Raw genomic sequence first — 14,648 nt, forward strand, 5'->3', positions numbered from 1 at the left:
GGCGAGGTAACCGACAAAGCGTGGGTCGGTCTGAAGGAGTACCGCTCTGTCCGCAGCAAAAGAATCTTGGGGCGTGACAAATTCTTTTTGTTCGGCCGCGTCGCGGATACCCACAGTGCGCCCCAGCCCCCTCCCCCCCGGGCACACTGCCACACACCGCACCACAGACCACTCCGAAGCTCCCAATTTTTTTTCAAGCGGATCCCTGGAAGTACTCTCTCAGCCTGCTCCATTAATGTGGCCGAGCGCGCTTTGTCCGCGGCCGGACCGAGCCCCGCCTGCTCTCCGCGGGCGGCCGCCTCACCAGGCAGTGGATCTGGCAGCCCGGGTGCTCCGCGTCGGCCGGGAGGCTCGCCGCCTCAAAGTGGTCTGCGGCCATCTCGTAGAAGCGACCGCCCATGCTGTGGACGCCGGGCGCGGCGCCGTTGCCGTGCGCCATGAGCACGAGGGTCCCCTCGCAGGAGAGGGCGACGAGGGTCTCCACCTACGGGGACGTGTCGCGGACGTGTCGAGGACGTGCCGTCGGACGCGTGTCGCCGCGACGCGCGCGTCCGCACCAGTGCGCTCCACACGCGCTCCTCCCTGCCGTACACAACGTCCACAGCGAGGAGCACGTCCGGCGGCCGGCCCAGCCCCAGCTTCTCGAGCGGGGAGGCGTCCTCACCCCACTTGAGCCGCCTCACCCGCACCGGCACCGGCTCCGCCGCCGCGCCCGCGCCGCCCGCGCCCGCGCCCGCGCCGCCCGCGCCCGCGCCCGCGGCGGTCGCCGCGTTGTCCTTTGCCGCGTTTGCCTCGAGGAGGGAGAGCACGTCCTCGTCCGCGTCAGTCGCCACCGTGCGCATCCCCAGCCGACCCGCGACGATCGCCGGCAGCCCGAGCCCTGCGCCAAGCTCGACGGCGGAACGACCCGCCCATCCGACCGGCACCGGCCCAACGCCTACAGGAGGCCGCCCTGAAGGCTCCTGGACGGCTCCCGCCCACCCGCCCACGCGGCCAGCCTCGCCGCCGGCGCCGCCCCATCTGCCAAGCAGCCGAGCGCCGAGCGGCGGCAGTGCGGCCGCCGCCGCGGCCGGCGTCGGGTGGGCCGCGAGCCACTTTGCGAGCAGCAGAGACCCCTCCCACAGCGCGCCGCCCGTCGCCGCGGTGGCGCCCGTCTCCTCGCGCCCCCCTATGAGCAGGCCCCGACACGCTTCCGAGAAGGCTCCTCGCCGCGCCGCCCGCCTCCTCGCCTCCGCGCCCTTGGCGCGGCCGCCGCCCAGCATGTGGGTGAGGAGAATGGGGGGGCCGGCCAGCGGCAGCTCGAGCCGCTGCTCGCGCGGCCTGGAGGCGGCCTCCTCGAGGGCGGCACAGTGGACGCCGGACTTGCGCATCGCGTACAGCAGCTTGGACGTCTCCTGAGCGTTTAGGGTTAGGGTTAGGGTTAGGGTTAGGGTTAGGGCTGGGGTTAGGGTTAGGGTTTGGGTTGGGATAGACAGCAGCTTGGAGGTCTCCTGAGCGTTGAAGCTGTCGAGCGTCGCCGCCGCGCGGGCCGCGATGGCGAGCATGGTCGGCCGGTCGAAGAGGCCGAGGGTGAGGAGGGACCTGTTCATGAGTGGAGGAGGAGTCCTCCACCAGAATGGGTGGCTTGGCCGAAGAGAGGAGCGGGAGCGAGGACCAGGCGGCGTTGGAGAGGTCGCGCGCGTTGAAGGCCGCGGCGTCGCTCGCGATAGCGCCTCCCGCCATCCCGCAGAGCGACACCACGGACGGCTCTGTCGCGACGGACCCGCGGGCCAGCCTGCGGCGGCTCGACAGCGTGGGTCAGGGCAGAGGTGAGGGTCAGGGTGGTGGAGTCGGAGCGCCAAGCCTGCAGCCGCTTGACAGCTTGGCGACGCCCCAGAGCACGTTGGCGAGGTGGCGCGGCGTGCAACGCTTCGTTCCGAGCGCCACCGCCGCCGCGGCGATCGCCGACGCCAGCTTGGCTCCCCAGCGCGGCAAGCCGAGCCGCGCGTACGCGCTGGCGAGGCTGTCGAGGTCCTGGGCGTTGAAGGCGGCCATGCGGCGGCGCGCGGCACGCGCGAGTCGCTTGAGCGCGCGCAAGCCGACGCTGCGGCGGCCGTCCTCCGGACTCGCAGCGCCGAGCTTGACGAGGGAGAGGGCGACCGTCGCGATTGCCTGCGGCTCGAGCCCGGAGATGCCGCCGAGATGCGCCGAGATGCGCCGAGATGCCGCCGAGATGCGCCGAGATGCGCCGAGACTCGCCTGCGGCTCAAGCTCCGACGCGCGGGCGCACGTGGCCTCGGCGAGCGCAGCTGTCGCGCCGCCGTGCTCGAGCCTGCGGTGTGAGTGTACAGATCTGGACTCCGCCTCGTGATGGGGAGAGAGCTGGACTCCGCATCTGGGCCTCGTGATATGGGGAGATATGGGGAGATATGGAGATGTGCTCCGCATCTCGGCGCTCGGGCCGTGCAAAGGCCCACGCGAGCATGCCGATCTCCTGCGCGTTGAAGCTGCCCCCCAGAAGGGGCGCGCTCGCGGCCGCGATGCGGTCGAAGAGCGCCGGCTGCGGCTGCGACGCCGTCGCAAACGCCCACGCCAGGTTGGCGAGGTGCCGAGGCTCACACCGCGGCTTAGCGCACGCGTCAGCGGCTGCTCTCGCGATCGCATCGAAGAGTCCGCGCGCAGCCGGCGCGTCCGCGCCCATGGCCTGTGCGGCGCCGTGCGCGATGTTGGCGAGGATGTCTGGACGACGGCAGACGTGCGCCTCCAGCTGGGACTGGGTGGCCGCCGCCAGCCCCGCCAGGCTGTCGCCCATCTCGCCAGAGGCGGTCTGCCATTTGAGGTGGCGCCCGAGCTTGTTCCATAGATTCCCGAGGTGCATCGCGTCCATCCGCTCGCCGTGCTGTGCGTGCAGCTGCAGCAGGGCGCGCGCCGACTGCGCCTTTGAGATCCAAGCGTTGAGGAGCGGCGGCTCGGGCCAAGACGCTCCGCCGCTCTGTCTCCGCACAGGAGCGGGCATGCGATTGGCCCAGCGATTTAAGAGCGCAGAGGACCGCGCGAGTAGCGCGAAGAGCAGCGCAGAGCGGCGCGAAGATCACGAGAGCGCCTTGCGCGTCACGATGGTGGGTGGTTCCACAGCCTGACCGCGAGGCATGAAGACTGCAGCGAGAATCGGCGAGACTGCGAAGAGAGATAGGAAGAGGCAGACGCCCGAGGGTGGGCGACGGCTAGCAACACACTCCTCTCCTTAAAATCCCTGTGGCGGCGTGCCCGCTCCCGTGCTTTCTTTCTTTCTTTCTTTCCTTCACGGAGGACCGATCGTGCCAAAGGCGTGCCGCCGCTGCGCGCGGCCAGAGGCGCCGCCGCGCCCACACCCCCGCCCGGGGGAGCGAGGGGGTGGCGGGTGCGGCCGCTGCGGCGTGCGGGATTGCGGGGCCGATCGTAACACGGACGCGGACCGATGGAGGCCGGGCCGCCCGCGGGGTGGCCTAGGGGTGGCGTCTCGCGCGGGGGTGGTCCGCCGTCATTAGCTTCGCCGACGAGCCCAACGACGAAAACGTCCGCATCAGAATCGCATCTACGCACATCACACAGACACTCCACGCAATACACCACACGACACGGCAGGCCCTCCAAGACAGCACGGACAGCGTTCGCAGATAGGACCAGAGGCGGGCCCAGGAAGCTTACTGTACCTCCAACCGTCGTCGGAGCATCGCGCTCCCGCACCTCAGCGCACGTACTCCCACCCACTCCAAACCTCGGATCCGAGCCCAACTTGATGGGCTCGGAGGAGCTCTACTGCGGCACCCGCATCACCACACCGGGCAGCGGCCATTGGCAGCGGGCGTCAGGGAAGGGGAGGCCGTGGGCCGCTGCCGGCGGCGGCACGCCGGCGAGTTGGTAGGCAGTATACATGTCGATCGACGGCTTGTACATGCTCTCGAAGGCGCCGCCGAACCGCGCCGCCGGAACCGTCGTGGCCAGCAAGGCGGGCAGAGGTGGTGGCGCTGGCACCGGCGTAGACGGCACAAACGCAGCCGCGTTGTGGCAGACACGCTGAATGCACGCCTTCTTTCGCACTCCTGCGCCGCCGTATTTGGGCTTGTCGAGACACTCCTACAGCGCGAGCCGCACGCGTGAGCTCCGGGCTCGGGGCGGCACTGGCCCCGGGGGGGGAGGCTAGCTCCTTGCACATGCCGCAGTCGGGCGCACGGCACGCCTCGCAGGCGCCACAGCGGTTGCTGCGGCCGCTGTTCCGATTGACGAGGCTGCGCGCCGCCGCCGCCAGAGGCGCCTCGGCGCACGGCGCCGCCTCGGGCTCCGCCACCGGCTCCTCCTCAAGCTGCGCGACGCCCTCCAACCTCTCGGCGTCGGCAAGCCTCGCCGTCTCATCAGACTCCTCACTCTCCGATTCGATGGTGGCGTCGGGGCCTCCGTGGCGCAGCGCGTCCTGTCGCTGCCAGAAGAGCTCCCACTCGCGGTCATTCATCAGCCGGCCTGCCGCCATCTGACAGCGGAGGTCGGCAGGGGTCGGAGGCGCCAAATAGACGACGGCGACGAGGTCGAGACAGGACAGCGGCGATGCCGAATAGCAGGTTTTCGCGCGACGGGCGATGCATCGGAAAACCCGAAACGCCGATGGCGAGTTCGATTATTAGTTTTACATGCACGGGGTGGGTGCTGAATGCGGGTGGGTGGCCTGGAGGCGAGGTGGAGCCTGTGGAGGGTGGAGAGGGTGGTTTGGTGGGTGGTTGGTGACTCCACACCTGGAGACCTGTGTTCTCACTCAGCCTGTTGAGTGTTGTCGAGCGTCAGGTTCGTTGTTAGCAGATCAAGGCACAGAGGAGCTCACACAAAGCACAGCGGGAGGAAAGTGATATACTGATCTCTCAAGGCCCATCTACAGCAGCGGCGAAGTGAGCGTGTTTGTGGTGTTGGTGTGGCGTCTGAGCTTGGATCTGTGACTAAAGCCGGTTACCACTGATGGATCCCCACCCGAATAACACACAGTGAGCGCCCCAGCGCTTCACTACGCCCTCCGCGCGAAATCGCTAGTGGTGCTTTGTGGCAGCACATTGTGCTTTGTGGCAGCACGGGTGCGGTCGGTGCCCGTGACTCAGCAACTACCTTACTAGTCTCCCAACCTTTTTCACCGGGGTACCCACCGCAGGAGGGTTGGCATTTTCAACCCACGATCTCTAGGGGGTGATCTCTAGGGGGTGGGGGAGCGTGAAATTGAATTCTTTAGCTGTGTCGGAAGAATTCTTTTCCCCCCAGGCGCCGTTGCTCTGCGAGTTGGAGAGACACGGCCCAGGCGCGGCCGCCGAGCGCGGCCGTGTCTCCAATTCTCGCCGCGCGCGCGGCAGGACTCGTCGCTCCTCGCCTCGCACGCACACGCATACCCACGCTACGCACCAGACATCATGCCCGACAAAATCGGCAACAGCCGCGCAGGGATGGCTCGTCAGCCTCGTCAGGGCCTAGATGACTCGCCCGCCGAAGGAGGAGGTGGCACGGCGCCGCCAGCGTATGACTGGACGACGGGAGAGAAAGTTGCTCGCGGTGCTGCGGAGTTTGCGGCAGGAGTTGCAGGCGTTGGTGTTGCTGCGCCGCGGCCACCGACGGCAGCGGAAATGGCTCGCGACGCAGGGCTGTTTCCACCGCGAACGACGGCAATCGGCTCGACCCCCGAAGGGGAGCAGAACCCTCTCTGGTCAGCGGAGGAGTTCAATGGCAAGTGGTTCATCTGCTGGCCGATTGCCTGCGCTTCGGTCAACCAGACCAACGTTGGCGAGGATGGCATTAAGATGCAGGCCATGTGTTGTCTCTGTTACCCGGCCACGACCGAGTTTACCCGCATGGGCAACACCAACCGCTTTGGGGCTACAAGCTACACAACCGACGACGACGGAAGCTCCTCACGAAGCGAAGACGTGCTGAACTTCACCTCGACGACTTCGCTCAAACACGAGGGAGGGGGGATCCCGGGGGTCGGGTGGAAGAGTAAAGAGTTAGTAGTGCATGTGGACGGCAATTCGGGCGTTGGCTGACGCAGCACATGCGCGTGCTGTCTGAGGTGAGGTGGACCGGGTGAGTGTTTAGGTGTGTTGTGTCCAGTGTTCGTTCGTCCTTGTCCGCTGTCCCGTTGTTGTCAATGCCAGATACGTACTATTTTCTATTTGAGAGGCCTTCGTTGTTAATAGTACAAACCCAATGGTCCCTCGCTAGCGGTCCTTCGTTGCAGTCACGCACACGCCACGCCGCACCGCGCGCCCGCCCACTGCCCCGCCCAGGCGGGAAAGAGATCAGGAGATGGGGACAGCGAAGGAAGGAGGAGCCACGAACACGACACTGGGAGGGTTCAGTTGTGCGCCACGCTGCCCGGCGTCTCTCACTTTCCGGGACAGCCCCGCCCTTTCGAGGCAGGAAAGTGACGGCTACCCCGTACGCCCTGTTGCTTCTACCCCGACGCCGACCGCCCATCCCCCCTCCTCGTTCCCCCCTCGAATTCTCCGGACCCCGACAAGCCGCCCGCCGTTGGGCCTCTGCCCCGCACGCCCCCGCCCCTTCTGCCCCTCGCTCACACCCCGGCCCGACACGCACATACAAGACAAACCCGGCGTCCTGCTCTCAAAAGAAAAAAAATGGGGAGGAGGGGAGACCACACGCACCCCCGCGCGCCGCTATGTGTCGCCAGGAGGCTGACACTTCACAGGCAGAGATTTGCTCAATGCGGCGGCAACAGCCAACACGATCGCGCCGGACTGTACAGGCGACTGTCTCGGCGAGCGCGGCGGTACTGCGGCGCTCGCGCGCCTCGTGGCAATGTACGGTGTTCGGGTAGCTGATGGATGTATATCCTCACGCGGCGCCATGCGCAACGCAGCAGACCTTCTTGTGCGCCTTCCAATCGGCCTTTTGGCACTCTTTCGAGCAGTACGACACCGCGAGGCATCGCGCGCACTCGGACAGCTTGGCCGGGTTGCCGTACGGGCGGTTGTGCGGACACGAAGGGTTGTCACAGTACGTGGCTTGGCGCGACACGAGCTGGCCACCGTTCGCGCCAGTGCGCGTGCGGCTCGGACGCGCGCCCAAGGCTCGGAACATCGGCTCGCCCAGCTGCCGCGAAAAGGCGTCGTAGAACCCGGTGGGCTCCCAGAGACCTGTCAGATCATTGAACGAGGTTCTCGGCGAAGCTCGCGCGCCGAGCATGCGCGAGACTTGATCTACACAGAAAGGCGCGTCAGGCAACGGCTCGCCTTGCGTCGTGCGGAAGCTGTGCGACCAGGGCACAATCTCGCCCTCGAGCATGGCCACGATGCACGGCGTGCAAAAGAGGCGGCAATGGAAGCGCATAGCCATGGCGGATGGGCTGCCGCCGGTCGCGTCGCGCACGTCGGCGTCGCGAGGGGGTCGGTGCTGAATGAGGAGTTGGTACGCGAGTACTTTCGTCTCGTTAGATGGCCGCGCGAACTTCTGGCATACGGGGCACTGCAGTGACGAACGGAAGTCGGGCCACGACGCGTTGGCCTTGCCGCCGTGCTTGCGCGAGGTGTGATCCCCGGCGGAGTCCCCGTGCTTGAGAATGGCGACGTCCTCGGCGCTTACGAAGCAACCACCGCCCACGACGAAGGGAGTGAGCATGACCTCCAGGTGCCGCTGCTTTGGCATCAGCAGGCAAATCATGCCACCTCCAAAGCGCACTGGAATACGAGTATCGCCTGTGACTGCCAACACGTCGCACGGCTCGATGTACATCGTCTCAGGCTTGTACCGCGATGCCGGCGGGATGGTGAGCGAGCACTGGGCCCGTTTCATGCCCTCTGTCTCCAGCGTCCACTGCTTGAAAGCGCAACTCGCTTTGGTTTGCTGCTCGTCATTCTCCAAACCTCGGTTCCGCTCAATCTTCACCTGTTCCATCGCAGCGGCGAGTAGCTCGTCATCGGACGGCGACACATACGATGCAGCGCTTTGCTTTTTGCGGCCCATGCCCGCTTCCTGGCAGCCACCCTCGTGCAAGCAGCCGCTCGCTCGTCCACTCAGCTCGTGTCCGCGGTGGGTTTGCGGTGGCGCGCCCGGGCTCTGCCGCGCTCGGCTGGGTGCCCTCCCTAGCTTGGCTGGGGACGGCGTCTGTTCACGCCTGCATGTGAGCAGGAGTGTCTCGAAAAACCGCACCTTCGCGGGGTGGGAAGGGCGGCGGCGGCGCCCAAGGGCGGCGGCGGGCGCGGCGCCTTGTCGGGCGGGAAGGGCGATAGCGGCGCCTTCCTGGGAGGGAAGGTTGGTCTCGACCTCTCCCTGTCCCAGCCTGCCATACGCTCCCGTTTGCAGCGACTCGTCGCATTCGATTCCCATGCCCCAGCTCCAAAGGGCGCCGTCGGCGGCTAGGGCGAGGCTATGATCTTGTCCAGCCGACACGGCGACGATGCGCCGCCCAGCCAGGGTCTCGATCTTCTTGGGCTTTTGGTGGGTTGTATAGTCGCCGTGGCCCAACCCCAAGCAGTTGCCGCCATCCTCAGGGCCGGCATCCCAGTCCTGCTGTCCGCGTCCGCAGCTCCACGCAACGCCATCGGCGGTAATGGTCAGATCCATCTACTGACTTGTCTACCGGCTGGAGCCGAGCAGGAGGGCCCGGGGCGCACAACCCCTTGCGCCTTGGTCAACTCACCCCCTCCTTGGCCAAAGTACAGGGGTTTCGATCCGGGCCACCGCAAATTTTGATCAGCAAATTTCGAGGGGCGGCCGCAAATTTTGAGGTAGATTTTGATTGTCAAAATGTGTCCGTCTTGGCACAGGATAGAGCATATAGGCGGCGAACACCCAGGTGCGCAGGGACATCGCGACTCTGCCCGCTCGCTCGACCCTTTTGCCGCGAGAGGGCGCCGGCCGCGTGTAAGAGGTGGCTGGCGCCCTGAGGCGGCAATTGGTGGCGTGGGGAGTGCGGAACGCTACTGGCGGCGTGTCAGGACCTCTCTCGGTTGCGTGTGCCGCCCATCGGCACGCGGGTGCGCAGACATCGCGCGACTCTGCCCGCTCGCTCGACCCTTTTGCCGCGAGAGGGCGCCGGCCGCGTGTAATCGTGTAAGGAGGTGGCTGGCGCCCTGAGGCGGCAATTGGTGGCGTGGGGAGTGCGGAGAACGCTACTGGCGGCGTGACAGGGCCTCTCTCGGTTGCGTGTGCCGCCCATCTCGACCGCCCATCGGCACGCGGGTGCGCAGACATCGCGACTCTGCCCGCTCGTCGCTCGACCCTTTTGCCGCGAGAGGGCGCCGGCCGCGTGTAAGAAGTGGCTGGCGGCCTGGCGCCCTGAGGCGGCATTTGGTGGGGTCAGCGTGCGGTGCTGAGTCTTACTCGTCGGCGCTGGGGCCAGATCCCAGCGCAGAACTCTGCAACGCTGGCATACAAACACAAGAAGACTAACCCTAACCCTAACCCTAACCCTAACCCTAACCCTAGGTCAGCGTGTGGGGCTGAGTCTTAGTCGTCGGCGCTGTGGGGCCAGATCCCAGCGCAGAACCCTGCAACGCTGGCATATACAGACACAACCAGACAACCCTGACCCTCCCTAACCCTAACCCTAACCCTAACCCTAACACCCTCTAACCCTAATAACCCTTAACCTAACCCACCCCCCAACTCCACACCGCAAATTTGAAAGATCTTGATGAAAATCAGGCCCGACTGCAAATTTCTTCAAAATTTTCGCAGGCGCTCCGCGCCTGCAGATTTTGAAATAAATTCGACAAAATTGGTACCTTCCTGGCCCAACCCCCTCCACACCCCGTAGGCGGCCTAGGCGGCCCAGGCGGGGAGCGAGTCTCGCGTCACGGCGTCACGTCGAGTCATCTCATGTGCGACGTTTGAGAGAGGAAACACGAAAAAAGTTCCGTCACTCGCGGCGCTCGTGTCCCCCTCTCCTGCTCCCTGTGCACCTTTCATCTCACACACCTGTCCACATGCTGCCTCAGAAGCCACGACCGTCACGACTGCGCACTCGTGTGGGCTCATGCCCCCTGCAAGCTGCGAACGGGCGGCGGCAGACCCTGCGGCGTTGGTGGCAAACCGGAGGCGGTGGCAGACCCCACGAGGCCCTGTGGCGGCGGCGGCATCCCCCGCGGCGGCGGCGGCAGAGGGCGGCCGCCGGAGGCGAGCGGCGGGGGAAGGCTCGCCGGCGCAAAAGGAGGGGCGGCGTGTCCGGGGGGGGCGTTGACGTGCGCCGCGCGGCGTGCGTACCGTGCGTCGGCATTGCGCTCGGGCCCGCGGTTGCGCGGGAGGTCGAGCCACGCGAGCGGCATCCCGTGCTCGAGGCTGTCGTCAAACACGCGTGGGTCCGCCCGCACGGGCAGCGGCGGCCGCGCGCGCGCGAGCGCGTCGCGCCGGTTCTGCCGCCCATCCTCGGAGAGCCACGCGGCGGCCGCCTCCGCCTCGGACAGCGCGGGCGGCAGCGTGCGCTGCGCGCGCGAGAAGGCGTCGCGCGTGTTGCGCCTCTGCACCTCAGCCTGCCACTCAGCCCAGCCGTCCAGCCGCGGCTCAGCCGGCGGGCTGCTGCTGCCGCCGCCGCCGGCAGGGGAGGAGGAGGCGGGGCGGGCGGGCGGCCGGGGCGGCTGAGGCTGAGCGCGAGGAGGGGCGGAGAGCGGCGGGCCGCGCGCCGCGGGGCTGGGCTGCTGCGGGCGCGGGGGAGGCCCTTGGCGCGGAGGCGGGGCGGTCGGCACGACGGAGCCCCGCGGCACCGCCGGCGCCGCGTCCCGCGTCCTCTCCCCCACCGCCGGCGCCGCGTCCCGCGTCCTCTCCCCCGGCGGCACAAAGGCGCCGCTGTGCGTGACGACCGGCCGCTCCTCGCTGACACAGGGTGCGCCGCCGAAGTTGTGGCCGAGGCGGAGGGGCGGGCGGGCGCCGGAGCGGACGACGCCGCACACCACCGCCACGTCGTCCACCTTGCCCCCCTTGTGGCTCCGCCCCTCCTCCTGCGCCGCCTCGCTGAAGGGGGTCTTGAGGTCGCGCATGCCGCCAATCGCCTTTGCCTGCTCGGCAATGTTTTGCGCGAGCGCGTCGGCGGCGGCCTGAGCGGCGAGGGGGTCGGGATCGCGCAGCGCGTCGAGCCGCTCCGCCACGAGGAACTGCAGCGCGTCTTCGAACAGGTTGTCGAACACGCCGTCGCTCGCCGCCAGGACGATGTCTCCCTCGCGCACGGCCGTGCTCACCTCGTCAACCTCCTTGCCGACGGCGTCAAAGGTGCGGGCGCGGGTCTGGTACGGCCAGTTCCAGCCGTGGGTCTGCTCCTGCGTGCGGAGAACTGCACGCCGGGGAGGGCGCGCAAGGTCGGCGACTCGGAGCGGGAGGCCGCTCGGGAGGGGCGAGGCGTGAGGGGCGGGAAGGGCGGGGGCGCGCACCGACGCGAGGCCAGAGCTGCTTGGCGTCGGTGCCCGAGACCTCGCGCATCGCCGGGCGGAGGACCATCGCGCCCGAGTCGCCCAGGTTGAGGAGGCGCAGCGTGCTCGTGCCCTCCTCGAGCTGGCCCAGCACGAGGGTGCTGCTCCCTCCGCCGCCGCTGAGCGGGCACTCGGACGCGAGCCTCAGCGCGTCGGGGAGGGCGTCCGCCACGCCGCAGGCGGCTGCCTGGTGGCACCGCTCGAGCATCTCGCGCGAGAAGGCGCCCGGGTCGACCCCGTTCTTTGCACTCCCTCCCACGCCGTCGGCCACGCCGAAGAGGCAGCGCTTGTCGTCAAAGAGGAAGGCGTCCTCGCCGCCCTTGTCCGCCTTTGCCGGGTGGGGGAGGACGGAGCCGCCGAGGACGACGTGGAGGCGGCCCGAATGCAGGGCCGGCGCGCTGCACACGGCGAGCAGCATCGGTGGCTGGTTTCGGAGGAGCTTGCAGGCGCTTGTGGAGGCTGATCGACGCTTTCAGATCTGAGGCTCGGGGGGGCTCTTTCCTTTGATTTCAGAAGCAATTTCTAATTCGTTGAATTCTTCTTTTTTGCTCGCCGAGCTTCGATCGCTTCGACCATGCTCTGCTGTTTCTCGAGCGCGCCGGCCGCCGTGCTCCTCGCCCCATACGACAGGAGTGTGGTGCTGTCGCCGCACGCGCTCACCCAGAGCGGCGGGGGCGGCTGGGCGCCCGCCCGGTTCGGCTTCTCGGGCGTCTGGGTCGGAGAGGCGTAGTCGGTTGTCGAGGTTTTGCGCAGATCCTCAATTTTCTTTGTTTTTATCCCCCGACGGGCACTTACTGCTGGCGCGAAGCGCGGAAAGAGAAGTAGAAGTGGACGAGGTCGCATTCATGTCGAAGCGCACCGCCACTGGCTCCACCTCGCGGGAACTTCGCTTGCGCGGTGGAGACGTCGTTCGCATCGGAGACAAAGATGTGGATCTTTACAGCACGAGGCTCTGTATCAAGCTCCGCGTGCTGCCTGGGAAGCTGCCCGAGGCGATTGGCAAGCTGGTCGCGCTGCAGAGGCTCTACGCGACCAACAACCAGCTCGGTGCGCTGCCCGAGGCGATCGGCAAGCTGGTCGCGCTGCGGCAACTCCAAGTGCAAAACAACCAGCTCGGCGCGCTGCCCGAGGCGCATCGGCGACGTCCCGGCGAGCTCATGTCCCCCCAAAAGGTCGCACCGGCCCGTGGCTCCGCCGTCGGCTCCGCCGCGAGCGGCGACGGTGAGGCCGCTGGGGCTCGCCTATACCGGCTAGTGTGGAGCTCTCAGTGTGGTTGCGTGTTGTACTAGTGATGCTGCACTAGGCGGCCTGTTTTTAGCAAAAAGCAGATACCACATCGCGTGTGGTCGTCGAAAGGCCGCATGTGAGCCTCTGCTGCTCCCGGGGGGGGGGGGGGGGGGTCTGCAGACCACCCGGCCGAACTTCAGAGTCGCGGTGCTCCTCAAATACCGCTCAAACGCCCACGACGTTGTGCGGGAGGCGGGGACATATGCTGATGATCCTGGCCCGATTGGTTCGCTCAGAAAGCTTCTGGGCGGTCGTTAAGGTTCGCTCCCCGCACACCGGCCCGGAAGTATGTTACATCATAGTCGGCTACTTCCCGCTGCTGCGCGAGGGCGGCTGGCGCGGCAAGCAGCGCCACTCCGGCCGCGCGCGGGACACGTCCGGGACACGTCCGGGGCGCGTCACCACAGGCGCGACGACAAGCAGCGCCACTCGGGCCGCATCGGGCAGGGCGGGTGGTGCGAGGGCGTGTTTGTGTACCAGAGCCTCAGCGGGCGCGGCTCGAGCATCTCCTTCGAAGGGTCGATCGACTTTGTGCCCGGCTCGCTCGAGGCGCCCACCGGCGAGGAGTTCGTTCGCCGTCGCCGTGCCGCGTTTCCCCCTCCTCGTCGGCGCGGACGAGTACCTCTTCTGAGGGGTGCGCCTCTTCTGAGGCGCCGCGCCTCTCCGTCGGGGCTGGTCTCGGGTCATCTCGGATGATCTCGGGGCATCTCGGAGTCGGACGCGCGCCGCGCCTGAAGCCGGCCGAGGTAGGAGGGTAGGGAGGGGGCACGGATGGGGGGAGGGGGCTTTAGAGCGGGCTTTGCCGCGCGGCCGGGAGGCACGCTGCCGCGCCCTTGGGCTTAGTTTGAGCCTGCGGCGACCCTAGAGGCATGGAGATTGCGGTGGGGTGCGAGAGTTTTTTCCGCGCGCGGGCACGACCGAGGTGCCACTGCAACGTGCGTATCAGTAAAAGACAGAAAGAAGAATTTTACAAAAAGCCTCTCGCACACGCACGATTCACAGCCTTGTTATTGAGAAGAAATTCACACGACAGACAAGGCGCTCGACGTCTTCCTTAGAAGCCGTGAAAAAAGAAACAACTCGTGTTGCGCCTGATTGCATTTCGTTGCATTCTGCAGTCGATGGCGTCCCCGATCAGCAGCGCCACCCGCACGGCGAGCAGCAAGGACGCGTCGCTCGCGGGCGACGACGACGCCAAGCTCGTCCCGCCCTCGCGCTGGACGTTCATCAACACGAAGACCGAGGTGAGTCCCCGCCCCTCCCTCGTCCCGCCCCTCCTCCCTCGACACCGTCGAGAGCTTCAGCCTTGTGCCTTTTGTGGCTGCGCCGCACCTCTCCCTCCCCCTCCGGCCACCCGCCCCGAGCGACGCCGCCCACCGCCGACCGCCGCCGCGCCCCCCCTCCCTCCTCCCGGCCGCCGCCGCCGCCGCTCACGCCCGCCCCCGCGCGCCCCAGGCGCAGCTCGACGAGGCCAAGAACGAGAAGAACAAGGCGCCGACCAAGGCGAAGAAGAAGGACTGCGCCGCCGGCGTCGCCAACGAGGCTCGCCCCCACATCCGCCCCGCCTGCCTTCCTGCGCTGCCATCGGCCAGCCTATGCCGTGCGCGGCTGCATCGCACCTCACTCTCCAGCCGCCCCGTCCCCCGCCGTGGCCGCCGCCCGTAGCTGCCGCCCTCGTCTCCACGCCCTCGCCACGCCACCGCCCTCGCCGCCGGCCCACCACACCGCCGCCGCCACCGTCATGCGGTCTCCCGCCTCCCATCCTCCCCACCGCCGGCACTGCACCTCCCCATCCCCGCCCTCCCCGCGCCGCTCTCACCGCCGCCCATGATCCTCCCCGTCGCCCCCCGTCCGCCTCCCGCGTCATTGTTTTTTCTCTCCCCTTCTCTTCCTTCTCCTCTTTTTTTTCTCTTTTTTCCCTTCCTTTCCCCCCTTTTCCCTTTTCTTTCCCTCTTT

At 67.4% G+C, this 14,648-nt stretch overlaps 4 protein-coding genes across 4 annotated transcripts; 1 reads left to right on the top strand and 3 right to left on the bottom strand.

Annotated features, from left to right (window-relative positions):
* Positions 1–232: 232 nt before the first annotated feature.
* Positions 233–2,995, bottom strand: EMIHUDRAFT_240006 (hypothetical protein; the record flags this gene model as incomplete). The annotated part of the gene is made up of 9 exons (XM_005775037.1): positions 233–484; positions 558–641; positions 810–1,020; positions 1,096–1,320; positions 1,474–1,581; positions 1,655–1,774; positions 1,859–2,083; positions 2,270–2,311; positions 2,457–2,995. 9 exons carry the CDS (start codon positions 2,993–2,995, stop codon positions 233–235), a joined length of 1,806 nt encoding a protein of 601 aa, XP_005775094.1.
* A 779-nt stretch (positions 2,996–3,774) lies between these two features.
* EMIHUDRAFT_240007 (hypothetical protein) lies at positions 3,775–4,486 on the bottom strand (the record flags this gene model as incomplete). Its single annotated transcript, XM_005775038.1, has 2 exons — positions 3,775–4,061; positions 4,141–4,486. 2 exons carry the CDS (start codon positions 4,484–4,486, stop codon positions 3,775–3,777), a joined length of 633 nt encoding a protein of 210 aa, XP_005775095.1.
* Positions 4,487–9,768: 5,282 nt separating this feature from the next.
* Positions 9,769–11,823, bottom strand: EMIHUDRAFT_458102 (protein phosphatase; the record flags this gene model as incomplete). The annotated part of the gene is made up of 5 exons (XM_005775039.1): positions 9,769–9,868; positions 10,210–10,284; positions 10,384–10,475; positions 10,707–11,269; positions 11,367–11,823. 5 exons carry the CDS (start codon positions 11,821–11,823, stop codon positions 9,769–9,771), a joined length of 1,287 nt encoding a protein of 428 aa, XP_005775096.1.
* Positions 11,824–12,250: 427 nt separating this feature from the next.
* Positions 12,251–12,950, top strand: EMIHUDRAFT_240010 (hypothetical protein; the record flags this gene model as incomplete). Its single annotated transcript, XM_005775040.1, has 3 exons — positions 12,251–12,626; positions 12,709–12,768; positions 12,835–12,950. 3 exons carry the CDS (start codon positions 12,251–12,253, stop codon positions 12,948–12,950), a joined length of 552 nt encoding a protein of 183 aa, XP_005775097.1.
* Between the last annotated feature and the right edge of the window lie 1,698 nt (positions 12,951–14,648).

This window comes from Emiliania huxleyi, assembly GCF_000372725.1.
Source record: "Emiliania huxleyi CCMP1516 unplaced genomic scaffold EMIHUscaffold_300, whole genome shotgun sequence".
NCBI lineage: Eukaryota > Haptophyta > Isochrysidales > Noelaerhabdaceae > Emiliania > Emiliania huxleyi.